Source organism: Octodon degus, unplaced genomic scaffold (assembly GCF_000260255.1).
Source record: "Octodon degus isolate 3935 unplaced genomic scaffold, OctDeg1.0 scaffold00012, whole genome shotgun sequence".
NCBI classification, from domain to species: Eukaryota; Metazoa; Chordata; class Mammalia; order Rodentia; family Octodontidae; genus Octodon; species Octodon degus.
The window spans coordinates 5,536,772-5,555,210 of record NW_004524588.1 but is presented as its reverse complement, the minus strand read 5'-3'; the positions used below and the strand labels follow the sequence as shown (position 1 = coordinate 5,555,210).

The window sequence follows — 18,439 nt, the reverse complement described above, 5'->3', positions numbered from 1 at the left end:
AATAGAACAAGATCCATAATACTTCAGAAATTCAGACGATGATACTTCATCTCCCAAAGTAACAGCTGACACTGAGAAATATTAATAATTTTTAGCATTAAAGGCTACCTTCACACAATGCTCCTGTTTGCTATTAAATCCACAAGGTTGCATCCCTATGACCCATGATTAGTTTTTTAGAATTGTGTCTTAAAAATTAGGAAAAAGATTTATGTTGAAATTATAACACACATCGTTAAGTGTTATGACATGAAGCTGAAAACAAGCTAAGTATATGATGGTTATTACATAAACTGGAAGACATAATGCTAATTGTTTCCATTTATTAAACAACCTGGCCACAGATGTTGTTCTAAGGGTCAGAAGCCCATCACCACTTCATTGAGGCAGGTACAACCATTGTTGATATTTAACATACGAGGACACTGAGGAACAGGGACGTAAAGAGGTTACTCCAGTTATTAAGGAAGTGAGAGAAGATAGCTTTCTCAAGAGCCCATGTTCTCATCATTAATGAGTGTTCTGAGAGAGTGCAGCCCAGGGATCCGCCTGTGCTACCTCATTGCCTGGTAGCACCTACATGGTAGGCTATTGTGTTGCACAAGAAAATTATGTTCTAATAAGTGCAAAACACATGGGAACATTCTATGTTAAAATGTTAGGAGGAAAAGAAGTATAAAACTATATATCACATTAGCTGGGTATTGAAATGTATATGTAAGTAAAGCCAAAATGTGAATCTAAACAATGGCTTTCCCACCATAATAGGTTATAAGTATACTTATTTTCTCCTTTATGTTTCCTTAGATAGTCTGAACTTTTGCTAATGAGACAACACCATTGTGTTGGCCAAAAAATTTAAAATAAAAAATTGTAGCTTTCTGGAAAAAAACAACAGATTTTTCATATATATATACATATATATATTTGGTTCAGGGTCTCATTACACAGGTCAGACTCATAGTGATCCCCTGTTTTAGCCTCCCCAGTGCTGGGATTACAGGTGCACACTATCACACCTGCTCTCGGTGCTGGCTCTGAGCACTCAGGGGTGGGGCGGAGGCAACATGTTATGTGGTGCCAGGGATCAAACCCTGGTCCCTGCACTTGCCTAAGCAGGTACTTAGTCTGCTGAGCTACCTCACTGGCACAGTAGCAAAAATTTTTAAGAATACCATATAGTTTCTTTTAATAGTAAGATAATGAATCAAGAAGTATAAATGGAAAATATTTGTAAAATAGAACCCTAGTATTCCAAGGGTTGCAAATAGAGGAAAAATATTCAGACTACAAAGAGGTGCCTGAGAGGGCTTAATAGGACACCTGTATTAGAATATCTTTTTTGCACACTGATTCCTCTTTTGGATTTATGTCAGCTATACATAGGTAGTTTACTGACAATCATTAGGATTTACTGTAGGCAGAAATAGAGTAAAATATGCAGGACCTAATGTTTCCAGAAGAGAAAATGGAAAGAGCTTTAAATCCAACAGCTACAGTCTCTGAATTGGAATTGCAAATATGCCACAGAAAAGCAGAAAAAAAAGGGACTTCTTTTTGCCAACATCACCAAAAGGCATGTTGCTTTGTGCCAGCACGTCCCAGCCAGGGCCTCTCCGCTGCACCAGATGAGCTGACACAGGCCCACCTTTCGATAGCATCATCGCAGCTACCATGCACGAACCAATCTTACAGCTCACAGTGAAAGCCTGGGGCTCAAGATAATGCCTCTTGGTTCCAAATGCAGTCCACAGCAGGCCTTTTCCTGACTTTCTGGAAACGTCAAAGCTGAGCGGCAGGGCCTGACCCAGAACACGCCTTGGGCATTCCCCTGTATACAGACTAGATTAAGGGTTGCTTTCTTTTGCCAATTGGAAGCTAACTTGGATCATTATATAAATCCTTATCTGGTGTGTACATCCGGGTATCTTGCGGAAATTTCAATTGCTAACGCAGCCCAGAGCTGATTTCTGCCTTCTGGAATGCTCTGAGTTGCTGGTAGTCAACAGAAGTCTCGACACAGACAGACTCAAAGAAGGTTCCTGCTAAGAGTCACTCAGTGAAAACAGAGAAGTCTGAGGGCTCATTTCAGGATGAAGCTTCAAAGAAAAAGCAGCACTTGTAACAGGAACAGAATTTGTCTGTGGATCAGCAGATACAGCAGGATTCTTCTTCCCGCTACTGCCGGCCCTGCAATGAGGATGAGACTCCGAGGGGGGCAGCTGACTCTCCTGCTGCTGCTCTGTGGCCTGCAGACACCCACGGAGTGCGCCGCTGAGGTAGGGGGGTCGTTGAGGAGTTGGTCTGCCTGTGATTCCCTTGTTTAAACAGGATGGTCACCTGGTGACAACTTCCAAATGGCCCAAACCATTGCAGGCCAATCGATGGCATGCATGTTATTTGGGTTCCTTGCAAGACAAAAATCTTCATATATGAGTTGCAGGTTTTATTTTGTTTTGTTTTTCCCTAAACTAAAATTCAGAATTTAGGTTTAATTGTAGTGTTGGCACTTTGCAATAGGCAAGTGGGTTTTGGGTTGCCCCCTTGGGGCACTCGGTCTCTAAAAGCTTTGCCATCTCTAGCCCAAACCATAGCCATTAGGGCTTTCATTTCATTCAGACATTTCAGCAAATTGTGTTAGTGAAGGATGTCGACAGTTACCAAAAAATTACTAGAACTTTACAATTCTTTACACTTTATTTACCATTATGGAAGATAGTGGAATAGGATTATTTTCTTGATTCTCCATAATAATTAAAAATACAAAGGGGCCAGAGAGATGGCTCAGTGGAATAAGCGCTTCCCTGGTAAGTGCAAGGGCCTGAGTTCAATCCCCAGTTCCACCAAAAAAAAAAAAAAAAAAAAGCTGCTTCTATAAGACATACAATGCAAAATAAACCAAGTCAATTTGACTTTAAACTATAACATATGGATCAATTCCATTTATAAGTTTTTTTTTTAATTTAAAGATCTATATCTTGAAAATCTAATGTTAAGAGACAACTACATATTTGACATCCAGGAATTTTTAACAAAATTTTGGAGTTCATTACAGTTTTGACAAAAATGGGATTTTGGGTTTGGTTTGGCTAATTTGCATAGACTCTGAGACCTACTTTTAAATCTGTTCTTAGGAATTACTGGTTAAGATCATTTAATCAGTCTCAAAGACTGTGCTTAATACATAACCACACAAGATGTCACCATAAATCATGGAGTAAAAGTATCAAGTGTGTGTCTTTGGGTTCCAGTCTCAATATCTTTTCGAATGGAGAGAATTTTGCCTTTTAATGAACAAGACGTGAATGTGAAAGATATAGTTTTACCATCAACAGAATATTGGTCTTACAATAATGAGGATAATCTTTTACATATTTGGCATAACAGGGCCAGCTAGATAGCTCAGCGGATTAAAGCGCCTGCTTAAGATGCAGGGGCCCAGGTTCAATCCCCAGCATGCAATGCTGACCCCACCTCTGAGGTGTGCTGAGATGGCAATTCAGACTAGGTGTGATGGCGCACACCTGTAATCCCAGTGCTTGGGAGGCTGAAAAACAGGAAGTTTCACTATGTGTCTGATTTGTGTAGTGAGGCCCTGTAGACCCTGTACTAAATACGTTTAAAAAAAAAAAAAAAAAAATTGGCATAACAAATGCCTAGATGGGGTTGGCCAAATAGCTCAGTGGATTAAAACACCTGCAAACAAGCACAGGGGTTGGGGGAATGCTGGGGATTGAACCTGGGCCCCTGCCTCTGCTTAAGCAGGCGCTTTAATCCACTGAGCTATCTAGCTGGCCCTGTTATGCCAAATATGTAAAAGATTATCCTCATTATTGTAAGACTAATATTCTGAGACAGCAGTTGAGACTGGGCATGGTGGTGCACGCCTGTAATCCCAGCTCTTGGGAGGCTGTAAACAGGCGGATCACTATGCCTCGTATGTACTAGTGAGACCCTAAACACCCTGTAGACCCTTCCCTAAAATACAAAAAAAGAAGAAGAAAAGTGCCTAAAACACATTTTGTTCTATGAATCTATTTTTTCTGTTATAATGAGGATATTAAAAACTGTACATTTGTATTAATGGTATTTTTTTCTTTCTTTTTTTTTTAAAGTTCAAAAGGTTGTTTTGTTTTGTTTTGTTTTGTTTTGTTTTGTTTTGTTTTGTTTTGTTTTTTGGCTGGCTCAGGAGGCCTTAAGGGCAGGTCTGGTAAGGCATGAGGATCTGGGTATCAAACCACAGTATCCTGAGCCTGACTGTCTTTGCTTAAGCAAGCACTTAAACGGCTGAGTTAATGGAAGGCCCCCTAATGGTATTTCTTAAAGCAATATATGTAACTAAATCAATCTACAAACTGTTGTAGGCACCTATAAATTCTGTTGTGGGTACTATAAACTTAGTTGGAATCTTGATTGTCAGATTATTTATGAATGTATTTGTACATTGTTAAAATATTTTAAAGACATTTTATTAAACTGAATAAGCATTTTATTGGAGTAGGCATTCGAAAGTACATAACTTTGTATTTTTATAAAGCTCTACTGTTTACAAAAAAAGATTGTTTATTAGAGAGGCATTATTTTTGGTCAAGAAACACGTATTTGAATTTAATATTGAAATAATTCAAATAGTTTTAAATGATGAACTCTTCTTACCCAGTAAACCTCTAGCTTCAGCTTTACACAGACTAATGCAAAAAAGTAATATTCAACTAATTTCTCATTTCAAAAAAAAAAATTGTCTTTTCTCAAGAAGAGGGACTTTCCACAGAACATTCTTGGTGGCTTTCCAAACTTTCCCTTACTCTCCTTCTCTGGACTTGGACAAACTACTCTGCTGCTAGGAAGAATGACCGCGTATGCTGAGTACACAGAGCATGCACCTTTCCTTCTGGGAGTCAGCCTGTGACAAAGAGAATGAGTTCTCTTTCCCTGCACGAAAAGCATCGTATCTGGGGTCCACAGCTGCTTGTAAGCCTACTCCCTTGGCACTGCGTTCTAAACATGGCTACTCACCATCAGACCTACAGATGTGTGGAGTGAATGCAAGGTGGGAACAGAGGAAGCAGAAAGTATAATTAAACTCTAAGATTATGAACCTTTTCTTCCAAATAGGTAGCATGCAAAAACACTAGGATTTGGGGGACACAAAACATTTACTTACTCCCTGGGAAGATGAATATTTTCAACTTTCAGTTATTTATCAAACTAAATTCAATGCATAGCACAGCTCACTGATGTAGAAATGATTTTGAGTAAAACTTCAACAGACATTGGGTTTGAGGGAAAGACTTGGCTTTATAGAACGTAGGAAATCTGCTGCCACATTTATCATGTGATTTGAAGCATTAAAATCAAGGTCTTTTCTTACTTGCAGGTTGCAATTCAAGTCAAATTTGACCTCACACCAGGCTCCTTTGATGATCAATACCAAGGTTGTAGCGAACAGGTCATGGGCAAGCTAAATGAAGGAGATTATTTCTCAAAGGAAATAGATGCCCATAAAAATTACTTTGAGGCATGGAGAAAAGCCCACTTACTCTACCTGGATGAAGGTAAAGCTCTCCCCACCAACATGACAACAGCACATGCTGTGGCCCTCTTGGTTTACACACTGAATGACCACATGCGCTCTGACTTCTCCAGGGCCATGGCCAGCGCTGCCGCACAGCAGTACAAACGTTCATTCCATTTCAAATTTCTACACTACTACCTGACCTCAGCAATCCAGCTGCTGAGGACAGAGCTCAGCAGCGAGGGTCACACTCTGTGTTACGAGGTATACTATGGCATGAAAGACGACCATCCGGTAGCCAACGTAGGTGACACTATTCGATTTGGCCAGTTCCTCTCCACCTCGTTTCTAAGAGAAGAGGCACAAAAGTTTGGAACAAAAACACTCTTTACCATACTTACCTGCCTGGGTGCATCTGTACAAGACTTTTCCCTCCAGAAGGAAGTCCTGATCCCTCCCTATGAGTTGTTTGAAGTTGTAAACGCCAGCTACCACCCAGAAGGAGATTGGCTGCAACTGCAGTCAGCCGGGAACCTCAGCACATACAACTGCCAGCTGCTGAAAGGTAATCTTTGGTTTTGTATTCTTAGGAAGGGTCTACAGTGTGTTCAGGGTCTCATTACTAGGTCAAACTTGTAGTGATCTACCTGTTTACAGCCTCCCAAGAGCTGGGATTACAGGCACACGCTACCACGACATCTCAATTGCCATCTCAGCGCACCCTGGGGGTGGGGATTGAACCCCCAGCCCCTGCACCTGCTTGCAGATGCTTTAATGCACTGAGCTATTTGGCCAGCCCTTTGAAAGGTAATCTTGATCTAATTTTGATCCACTCTTATCAGAATCAGAGGCCACTACTCTCTTAGAAGAGTTATTTTTCCTATATGGGTTTGGACGGCCAGTTATAATAAAACTGAGATGTTAGAGAAAAGGTACTTCTTTTTTTTTTTTTTTTTTTTTGGTGGAACAGGGGATTGAACTCAGACCCTTGCACTTGCCAGGGAAGTGCTTATTCCACTGAGCCATCTCCCTGGCCCCTGTGAGAAAAGGTACTTTATTTATTAGTTTCTCCCATCTTCTTTTCCTCAATTAACTCTAAAATTTTTTTCTGAAGTAATACTATAGTATTCTCTTACTCACACAGGACATGTTCCAAAATCTCTGGAGATGTGTCAAAATCACAGTATTAAGCCCTACAGATACTATATTTTCCTATATATACTTACCCGTGATAAGATGTAATCGACAAATTAGGCACACTGCTATGGTTTGGGTTTAGATGTCCCCCAAAGCCTCATGCCATCATAGCTGGTGGGGGGTTTCAGAAGCAGCTGGATCTAGAGTGTGTGGTGCTATAATTGATTTGAAATGCAACGTTAAGATCAGGGTACTAGGATTAAGAGTGTGAGTGTCTCTTCCTGTAAGTAGCCTGGCTAGGATAGACGAGATAGAAAGAGTTCTAGTCATTCCCTGTTGCTTTGCTACCTCCAGCCCACCATTAATGGCTTCTCCCCTGCAATGCCACCCTGCCTTGAAGCTAGCCAATTTCAGAAGGGGACTGAAACCTCTACAAACTGTGAGCTAAAGAAACCTTTCTCCTTTTACCTTCGGGTGTCCAATATTTTGTCTCAGTAGCAAGAGAAAAGTAACTAAGACATACAGGAATAGATTAATAATAACTATTAATAAAGCAGGACAACAATAAAAGATGCAGTAATAAAAGTTACATGAATATGTGCTCTCTTAGAATACCTCCACGTGCTACACTAATCTTTCATTCGCTCACGGCTATGTGATATGGTACAACGCCTACACGAGCTGAGGTGAAAGAATGTAGGCGCTGCAGTACAGCACGAGGCTAACACATAAAGGTTACTGGAACACAAGCACTGTGGTGTTCTGACAAGCTGACAGGGAAATGGCCACAACTTGGCTGACTGCCGCATAGATGTAGAGTGTGGAAGTGCCAAAAAAGGTGTGATTCATAGCCCAGGTGCAAGAGAGCAGGATGGCTTGAAGTTTCATCATCCTTCTTGGCATGCTGTGCAATTACAGATGTACAAATTATTTATTTCTGGAATAGTCTGCCTAACATTTCTAGACAGCTGGACATGGTGACAACTATATAAACCCAGTTGCACAGGCGGGTAAGCTGAGAGGACTGTGAGTTTAGAGCTGGTGTAGGCAACTTAGCAGATTTTTGTCTCAAATTTTCAAATTTTTAAAAACTATAATGGTAAACTCAGATCATAATTCATTGTGGATAATAAAATGCAGAAAGCAAAGTTGTGCATGAGGAGTAATTACTGTATTACATGAGAAACTTTAGCGTACGTAGTTTTGGTTTGGACACAATATCTACTTATCTTTACTGATTTAAGAAACAAGTTTTAGGAGCCGGGGAGATGGCTCAGTGGAATAAGCGCTTCCCTGGCAAGCGCAAGGGCCTGAGTTCAATCCCTGGTTCCACCAAAAAAAAAGAAAGAAAGAAAGAAAGAAAGAAAGAAAGAAAAAAGAAAAGAAACAAGTTTTCAGTTAGTCACTGAAGTGCTTCTTATTTTCTTCAATCATAAGCTATAACTATCACTCATGATACTTAATCATTTCAAGTTTGTTAATAAGTAGTTTTGTACTTACCCCAAACTTTCTGGAAAACTATTGGACTGAGCTATATATGTGTTATAGATAGCTGAATTAGGTAGAAATATTTTAGGCAGCTGGACAAGGCTGGGCCCTTAAGGGAGTCAGGACAAAAGGTGCAAGACCACTATAGCCGTGGCCAGAGAAACACTGGATGGAGGCCAGGCCTCAAGGTAACAATAAAAAAAAAAAAAAAAACTTCCCTCCCTCCTCTCTCGGGTCGGTATGACTTGGCCAATTTTTTTGCTCCCTGTTTCCCGTTTTTTTTTTGTTTACTCTTTCATTTATTTATTTGGTAGAGGGTCTCTCTATGCTGCTTGGACTCATAGTGATCCTCCTGTCTCAGCCTCCCCAGCACTCAGATTACAGGTATGTGCCACCATGCCTGGTTTTGGGGCCAGCACTGCATGCTCAGGGTTCCAGGGCCAGCATGGCATGCAGTGTTGGGCATTGAACCAGGGTCCTTGTACTTGCCAGGCAGGTGCTTAGACCACCTAGCTATCTCACCAGCCCAAGGGGTGAGATTATTAATAACACTTGGCCTAGATAGGCATTAGTCATGTCAGTGGGCAACCAAGACCCCAGATCCAGATCCCTCACCTACCTGAGGTCGTTCTATGACCACTACGGGACTTGGACTAATAGTACCTAAACAGCTAGACTTATTATCTTCTTGGTTGATCCTAGCTGTACTCACTCACAGTATAACCACAAGGGTTTGCTCTATAAAGTTTCTCTATAGAGTGAGGCCCCCAGGCTACCCATATTCGGCACCCTCTTATCCCTGTGATGGGAGCTTTCTATTCTCTCCTCTCAATAAATGACTTCCTACTCTTACATTCCCTTGTATTATCTGGGGGTCCATATATTGTGCCTATATCATATACCACGTATCAATATCAGAACCTCCAAATATGATATAAGGGAAATATTTTAACTCCCAACCCACTAGATGTCTGAAACACTGAGTTCATGTCCTCTAAAATTGAGGAATGAATTCTAGGAACAAGAGAGGTTAAGAGTAGGAAGAGTTTATTGAGAGAAAGATATCATCTGTCTAGAAAAGACACACAGGGTTCTGGAAAATAGATTTCCTGCTGACACCATTTCTCAAGGGTGTGTTATTGAGCAGAACCCTGAAGGGAGGCAGTTTCAAAATAGAACAAAGCTATAGTAAGCTAACAAGTGACAAGTATAGTCGTTCAGGTAGCATTGGTCCAATGAGATGTCACATGATGGGTGTGAGGTAAGACAAAGTTATGGTCAACAAGTATAGACCCTTAGGTAATAGTGGTTAAGCAGGGGCGGGGGGGAGAGGGCAAGGAGATGGCTCAGTAGAATAAACGCTTGCCTGGTAAGCGCAGGGTCCTGAGTTCAATCCCTGGTACCACAAAAAAAAAAAAAAAGAAGAAGAAGAAGTGGTTAAGCGAGGATTGAATGGGGAAGCAAGGCAGGAAGCCAACATACAGGGAGTGAACAAGGATTTTCCTGGAAGGAATGGGATGGGAAAGTTTGGGTGCCACCCCCCCCCCCCAGGTGATTGATGTCAATTTAGAATATCAACCATTGCCATTAATCCTTAGGGTAAGAATGTGCATGTAGTCTGTCCTCTTTCTCTTGAAGCCTGGCCTACAGTGAATGTGCCTCTGGCCACAGTTATCTTCTGTGCTGAGGGGCCAGTCCTGTCTAATATTTGTAACTGTCTACAATGTTATCATACCTTGCAACAGCAGGAAGAGGAAAGTGACATTGTCATTCGCGTCTGAGGGTCCTTCACTAGAAAGCAGTGAGGTCAGGGGGCTCCCCAGATCTGGTTTTCCAGATAGCTGCTCTTATCCCTTCCATTTCTCTTGCTAACCTCAGCCTACAGAACTCATAGATGGTATTCCGGAGGACTGATATTCAATTCCTCATGAGCTCTACCCTCTCAGAGGACCCTTTCTCTTTCTTTTCAGCTCTGTCTCTCTCTCTCTGTCTCTCTCAGTCTCTCTCTCTCTCTCTCTCTCTCTCTCTCTCTCTCTCTCTCTCTCTCTTTTATTAGCAAAAGCCACATGCTGTTACATTTCCCAAAAACATCCCTATGAGCCAGGTGAATCCATTCCTGTTCCTCCATAATCTGAAAGATGTAATACTTGAAAGACAATATGAGGATATGTAAAATTAATGAGCCAGGGTGCTCTGATTCCCCTCAAAGAGGAGATAGTGCTGATGTAGGGATATATTGGACTTCCACATAATCAATAACATAAGGGAAATATAACTCCCAACTTGTTACCCTGCTAGATGTCCAATACACCAAGTTCGTGTTCTCTAAAATCAAAGAATGACTTCTATGAATAACAGAGATTAAGGGCAAAACATTTATTGGAGAAAAGAAAGCTGTCTAAGAGAGACTGAGGGGTTCTGTGGGATGCTGAGGACTGAGCTTCACATAGGAGTTTTATAGGGCAAAGCTCAAGGTGAGGAAGGTCTAAGATGGGAAAAAAATGTAATCAACTAATAAAATTACGAGTATGGTACTTAAGTAACACTGATTCAATGAGAAATCACAAGATGAGTCTGAGGTGGGACAAAATTATGATGAACCAATAATATTACAAGTCTATTTGCTTAGATAATGTTAATTAAGTGGGAAACAAATAGAGAAGCAAGACATGTAACAAGTGTACATGGAAGCAACAACTTCATGAAAGTTTTGGGCCCCCACCTATTAGGAAAATCAATCACTGATGTTCTCCCCTAGAAGAAGTATGAGTGTAGCCATTCTCTCTTCTGTTTTGAGGTCTGGCCTTTAAAGACTGTGCCTCCACCCACAGTTGTACTGTATGTATAGCTGATTTCTTTCCAGGACCGCACTCTGTGTGACGGCCTATACCATTGCTAACTAGCTTACTGCCTATAATAGCACTGTAAAGGGCATAGCTTCCCAAACCTTGTTCATCTATGTCAGAGTTGGTCTTGTTGACTTGCAACCCAAGTCCAGAGCTCCCAATAACCTTTTGCTTTCAGAGAGTCAAGTCAAATCAGCAGCATAATGAGAGCATGTGGGAAAAAAAAACGAAGTCGTTCATCCTGACCTCTTTTCTTCTGGTTCTTCTGTCACCCTCACATGACCTATACTGGTTACTATAAAAATATGTCTTCAAGCTGACTGAGAGACTCAAAATATGTTACCAGAATTTTAATTAGCTATTTGCTTTCAGTCACATAATCTATGCCAAAAATCTGGAGACACATAAATACATGCTCTGTTCTGTATCATGGGATTCACAAAGAACAGGGATTTACTTGGTAAAATGTTTCACATAATCAAAATTCTTAACATGTTTCTGGAAAAATACACTAATTGTTTGTAGCAGCCTCATTCTACCTGTAAACTTTGCCAGAAACAAGCATGGCTAAGTGGCTTAATTTTTCTGTGTCTCAGTTTCTTTACATGCAAAATAGGAATTTTTTAACCTACCTTACAAGATTCTGGTGAGGAAAAAATGAATTAATGTGTATAAAATCTCTTAAAACAGATAGTACTCAAAACTCATTAGCTACTGCTTACCTTCATGGTTATTTGGTTAACTTCCTGTTTCTTACCTGTTTTCTTTCACTCTGGGCTTCAGACATCTGTAGTTAACTGTTTTTGGCCTTGAGTACAGTACCTGTCTCAGAAGGATGGATGAAAAACTGAGTAATTAAATGGATCCCCCGGAGACAGCAGGGCAAGGTTCGAAAGGAATAGGCTTTCCAGCCAGAAAGGGCCAGCCAACAGCTGTGTGGTTCTGCTGTGTGAATGACTTCACTCTGAGCCTGTTCTTTCCTGTATAAAGTGCAAGCACTGCTTGCTTAGTCGGAATGTTGTGACAGCAGCTGGCATCTGTCCACCTTCTCAGACACCCTTAAGAAAACTCAAGGAAGTAGCACCCGCATGCAATGGAGAGAAGGGCTCGATGGCGCAGGTGTGCGCTTCAGAGCGACTGGCAGTAAGAACAGAATAAAGCAAGAGGCAGCAGGGGCCGGGTGTTCGATCCCTGGGGCACACTGAAATGGGAATTGAGACTGAGTGTGGTGTCACACGCCTGTAATACCAGCACTTGGGAGACTGTAAACAGGAGAATCACTATGCATCTGATCTACGTATGTAGTGAGACCCTGAACACCCTATAGACCCTTCCCAAAAATACCAAAAAAAATAAAAAAAATTAAAAAAAAAGGCAGGAACAACAATGCTTGCTCTTTTAGAGTACATGGTTTGGCTAAATAATAACTTAAAACATTAACACAAAGTGCTCTGCATTTTGATAGCTAGAGGCTATCAACAGCATTTTACCTCGAATGGCAAATTAAGTAGACACACTATGCCAAATTGACCTTTTCTGCTTTCTTTCAAGAGCTTGAATATTTATTTCTCAACGCTCTGATATGGTTCAGATTTAGCCTTCATGAGTTGTAATAATGATGCATTTCTCCCAGACCCTAAGCCTTGAGGCAGAAATGATAAAATTAAGTTAGCATACACCCATAAAATGATACTTGTATAGTGATTTAGTTTACAAAATGCTTTCATACACAGTTACCTACCTAATTCTCACAACCACCCTACAAATTGGGCTGTTGACCCTATGGCAGCACAGCAGGAACACTGAGATTCAAAAAGGGTAGAATGATTTGCATAAAGTTATTCACAGCTTTAGAATGATAAATGTGAGTTCCTTTCTCATGTGTTTTAATGAGAATTCTATGGCAATTCTGTGTACAAAATGCTTTCAAGAGATTCAGCTGTTCCAAAAATGTTACTGGGAAGTGACCATTAGTTTAAGCCTATTGATTATGACTGTTTATAATTTGGTTCACATGCACACAAATGTACAGACACTCGTACATAATGCCAATAGTCATCCTGTTATACATGTAGTACAGTGTTTTCATTTTCTGTTATAACCTTTTTTATTGAATTATCGAACATGAACAGCTATAACCTTCAAATCTGTCATAACTCATTAATGGACCACAACCACAATTTGAGAAATACTGCAACAGAATAAAAGAAGAATAAAAAGTTTTGAAAAGATAGTCTAGTAGAAAGCTAAACACAAAAGTAAAAACAGGGTTGGGGAGATAGCTCAGTAGAATAAGCGCTTCCCTGGTAAGCGCAGAGTCCTGAGTTCAATCCCTGGTACTACAAAAGAAGAAAAAAAAAAGGAAAAACAATGTGAGACGTACTCAAATGAAAGTATTTTAAAGGTTGCAATTAATTTAATATTGGTGGTTTTCATTTATCCTTCTAAAAATATTATCCATATCAAAATAATAATGTGAGACAGACATAATAATGGCCTTAAGATAGGTACAGAAAAAAATGTATCAAGAAAGGTAGGAGGGGCTGGGGAGATGGCTCAGTGGAATAAGTGCTTCCCTGGCAAGCACAAGGGCCAGAGTTCAAACCCCAGTTGCGCCAAAAAAAAGGTAGGAAGAGAAAGGTACTTTAACCTAAGAGAATAAACCTAAAATAAAATAATTTAACAGCCTAATTATTATGAATTATTATTATTATGTTAGCTTTCTATTACTATAACAAAATACCTGAGATAAACAACTTATAAGGGGAAAGGTTATTTGAGTTCATTGTTTCAGAGGTTTTAGCCAATACATAGGCAGCTGCTTTTGGGGTTGTGACGAGGCAACTCATCATGATGAGGCACATGTGGCACAAGCAAGCTGTTCACCTCATGGCCACCAGGAAGTGAAAGAGGAAACGAAGAAACAGTCGGTTTGGAAGGGGAAGCGGAGGGTCCAAAGGTCCTCAGTCAGGATCCTCTGAAAGGAAATCGGAGTGCGGAGATGACAGAGGGAGCAATAACAGGAAGTGAAGACGGGAGTGATGCTGGGCCTTGAAGGCACTTGAAACACTTTCCTCTTAGGCAGATCGGAAGCCATCTTAAAGATTCTGAACAGAAGCCACAGACGATTTAACTTACATGTTAATAAAGCTGACTGCACAGTTCAATTCTACTGAAAATATACTGTGTCGTGAGGCAAGGATAGAGGAGAGAAACTAGTCAGAGGGTTCTTTCAGTCATCCAGATGAAAGCTGGCGTTGGTGGCAATGGAGGAGGTGTGCTTCACCACGCAGGATATGTTCTGAAGACTGAGTCAGGAGGATTTCCTGACACCAGATACGAAAAATGAGAGGAAAAAAGAAGAGTGAAGGACAATTCCAAGTTTTGACTTGAGTGACTAAAAGAATGGAGTTGGAATTAACTAAGTTGAAAAAAAAAGTGTAGAGGTAGAGTAGATTTGGGCATAAGCACTGAGGTTTTGACATGACGTATCTGAGTTGTAAAATAGCCAACCAAGTTACGATGTCAAGTTGAGAGCTGGATGCACAAGTCTAGAATGTAGAGTTGTGACCCAGGCTGGAGATACATACTTGGAGTTAATGGGACAAAGCTGGCATATAAAACAGTGACACTGGAAGCGCTCCCCACAGAAATTTGTAGATAAAGAGTGGAGCACATTCCAACTTAAGAGGTCAGGATGAAAAAAAATAACTAAGAAGTTCTGGCTGGTGAGGAGAGCGATGCACGACAGACTTGGTGTCCTAGAAACACTGTGGAGTATAAAGGAAAAGGGGGGTGATAAGCTGTGGTAGATGTGGTTGACAGTGGAGGACTGAGGATTTAAATTCCAGAAACTGCAACATACGGTCTCTTGAATCAGATTTTCTGGGTTTAATACTGGCCCCACTGTATGATCTCTCAGAAAGAGTTCAGCTTGCCTTGCCTCGCTCTGCTGATCTGAGAATCAGGGCTAATACAGGTATCAGTCTCATACGGATGTGAGGAAGATTACATTGGTCAGTGTCCTACACACGATACAGAAGAAAACTCCATGTAAGTGTTACAGGGGGTGGTGAAGGCAGAAATACTCATAGTATTAGTGGTAGTGATAAGAGTATTTCCAAAACCCTTGAGATAGTCTCATTTTAAAGTTAACACAATTGAGGTTCAATTAAAGCTATTTCGATTAGTAGCATCAAACAGGCTTCAACACAGAAGCCAATCACCTCCAGAAACCATAATCTTTCTGTTATACTGCTATACTGTCAAGCAGTATTACTTAAAGATTATCTTACCCTACTAGAAGGTGGGAAAGCCTGGGGTTGGATGCCCTTGCGGTCTCTAGCCTCAATGGAGAGGAAATAAAAACCAAAACTGTTTGAGAACCATCTGAGTATTGACCTGGTAAAGTGGTTTTAATTATCCCTAAGGGTCTGTGGAGTTTCAGGGTAACACCAACTTTGACAAAAGTTTGAAAAGATGAACACAGGGATTGGGGAGATAGCTCGGTAGTCTAAGTGCCTGCCTGGCAAATGCAGGGACCTAAGTTCTATCCCTGGTACCATATGCTGTGCCGGCCCTGAATCCCCAGCATGCTGTGCCAGTCCCGAAACTGGATATAGTGGCACATGCCTGTAATCCCAATACTGGAGAGGCTGTGACAGGAGGATCACTCCGAGTCTGAGCTATGTGGTGAGACCCTATTGCAAATAAGTAAATAAATGAATAAATCAATAAATTTTTGAAAGATGAATATACTATTAAGTTTCTTCGTTCTTTGCCTACTGTTACTAGCAAAAATTGTACCTGAACATTACTACTGAGATGGAAACGCAGACAGATATAAATATACTGTAGATAGATACATGATAGATAGATAGATAGATAGATAGATAGATAGATAGATAGATAGATAGACTGATTTTAGAATTTACATTGAATTCCAATTAGAATTGGAATTAGACTCTTGGGAGGCTATGAACAGAAGGATCACTATGAGTCCAATCTAGTAGTGGGACCCTGAACACCCTGTAGACCCTTCCTTAAAATACCAAAAAAAAAAAAAAAAAAAAAGGAATTAGAATTAGAATTTATCAAATTAGAATTCCAATTAAAATTTCCAATTAGCACCTGCTTAGGTAGACACAGTGGTCGGGGTTCAATCCCTGGCCTGCCATGCCAGCCCTACCCCCAGAGCACACTGAGATGGGGATGGAGACTGGGTGTGATGGCATGCACCTGTAATCCCAGCTCTTGGGAGGCTGAACACAGGCGGATCACTACAAGTCCAATCTATATAGTGAGACCCTGTAGACCCTGTACTAAATACAAAAAAAAGAAGAATTTCCAATTAGAATTTCCATGAGACAAAAAAAATACATGTTTATGAAACAAATAGAAATATAGTTCCCCTTTACTTGTCACCTTATAAAACAATGTGAGCAGATACTGAGGCAATGAGAGTTGAATCTCTTCCAACCTCAAACACTTCTTCTACCCTGAGCAATCAGTGCAGGTTGGCTGAGGAGAGTCTACTCTTTAAGACCCCTGTGAGCAGGTTTCCATCCACGGCTTCACATTATTCTCTATAACATTGTTTTCCAAATTAGTATCTATTCCTAACAATAACTCTGCTTACAGTTTTGCTTCCACCAGCCATTTCTGGCTCTAAACTTTCTTAAATGTCCTGCCAAAGGTGTGTTTGTCTAAGCAGCATGCACACAGAGACACACATACACATGCACACATGCACACACACATGCACACACACGTCAAGCAAAACTGTGTGAATACTTCTGGCAATCTATAATTCCAGCACTCCAGAAGGCTAGGGCAGAAGGGTCACAAGTTTGAGTGCCCCCTCGGCAGTTTAAGCAAGAATCTTTCTCAAAATAAGAAATTAAAATGGACTGGGATGTAACTAAGTGTGAAGGCCCTGGATTCAACCCCTAGGAATGCAAAAAAAGAAAAAAAAATCTATAAATGCATAAGCATGTTAACAGAGAACACAATGGTTAAACTGCCTGAACTTAAAGGTGGCCAAGACTTAGGGGAAGTTTTTTTTTTTTTTTTAATCTCTTGTCACTGTCTTATTAACTCAAAAAATGAAGATAAGGAGGATAAATACCTCACAGCTTTGTTGTGAAGACAGAGTAAGTTAAACTCATGTATATCGAAACATCACAGCATAGAATAAGTACTTCTCATTAGTTCTCGTATGGTGATGCAGATGGCAAGGCAGGGTGCTGCTGCTGGAGATAAGGATGGCTCAGACTTCTACCACCAACTGGCTAGATGAAATAAAGTAAGCCTCTCACTGTCTTGCTGCCTGTTTCATGATATGCAGAGTAAACAAGCTGAGTTTGAGTTAGAAAAATCTATAGGCATACTCTTAAAAGTAGCTAACTTCAAATGTTTGTAGTAGGAATTTTATCTTCAATTACTGAATTAAGTAAGAAATGAGCTAGTTTTTTATATCTATACATCAGTTACCTAAAGCATATCTAATTATTGTTCCATTCATTTTGTTTTTTACAGCTTCCAGCAAGAAGTACAGCCCTACTCCTGTAGTTACTGCGTCAGTCTGCCTCTTGGCCTATGTTATCATCAATTCCAAAAGCTGAGTGTAGAGGGATTGTGGGGCTCCTTTAAAATAAAAATGAAATGAAAACTTCTTTCTCCCTTTTTGGTAGAAATGGGAAATCATCCAAGAGAGATGATCTGCTCATACTCGTGCTGAGAGCAGCCTATAGCTTCCTCTTCGTTGCTTCTGCTTTGGCTTCTCTGCACCCGCCTGCCCACCAGGGCACCCCGAGTCCCCTGTGGGAGTCACTCAACCTGGTTATCATTTGATGCAGAGCTAGCTCTGTTCAGTGCCTAGAACTGGCCTGCAGCTCAGTCCTGAGCCACTCGGTACAGTTCTGCTCCCTGAACAGAGTTGTATGCTAAAAAAGAAAATTGCCCAATGATAGCCTATGATATAGCATCATGATGCTTTTTTTAGACCTAGTCTGGAGAGCAGGTTGGGACCCTTTCTTTGCAATAGAGATACACAAATGCAGGATGTGAGCTGACAGTTGCTAGTAGCTATCTTACCGCTGGGAGAATAGAGCCTACCTCCCTGAGAAACAGGGAGTAACACAAGGAGGCAAGAGCTGAGAAGTGAGAAGAAACTGACACCCACTGACAGTGGGTAAAACAGTGCTCCTCAATAATATTTATTCTGTGCAGTAAGAAAATACAACTGTCTTAAGATAAGACAAGCAACAGACTTGTCTAATCTAGCTAATGTAGCCATTAAGGTTAAAGACACATGATATATTTTCCATAGCTACTAACCTAGTTCATATAAAATAACTTTCCTGAAATCCAAACTCCTATATATTATCACAGAATTTAAAAAATAAAAAACTTCAGTGATTCAACATTGTTTAGCGAATACGACTTCCTAGTA

At 40.6% G+C, this 18,439-nt stretch overlaps 1 protein-coding gene across 1 annotated transcript; it reads left to right on the top strand.

Moving 5' to 3' along the window:
* Positions 1-1,962: 1,962 nt before the first annotated feature.
* Art4 (ADP-ribosyltransferase 4 (Dombrock blood group)) lies at positions 1,963-17,622 on the top strand. Its single transcript, XM_012513580.2, has 3 exons — positions 1,963-2,279; positions 5,378-6,080; positions 17,524-17,622. The coding sequence occupies exons 1-3, from the start codon at positions 2,094-2,096 to the stop codon at positions 17,607-17,609; spliced, it is 975 nt and encodes a 324-aa protein (XP_012369034.1). The 5' UTR covers positions 1,963-2,093; the 3' UTR covers positions 17,610-17,622.
* Positions 17,623-18,439: the final 817 nt, after the last annotated feature.

Coding starts and splice junctions, on each gene's coding strand:
- Art4 (XM_012513580.2), top strand. CDS start 2,094: ATGAAGCTTCAAAGAAAAAGCAGCACTTGTAACAGGAACAGAATTTGT. Junction 2,280..5,377: donor CCACGGAGTGCGCCGCTGAG/GTAGGGGGGTCG, acceptor TCTTACTTGCAG/GTTGCAATTCAAGTCAAATT. Junction 6,081..17,523: donor CAACTGCCAGCTGCTGAAAG/GTAATCTTTGGT, acceptor TGTTTTTTACAG/CTTCCAGCAAGAAGTACAGC.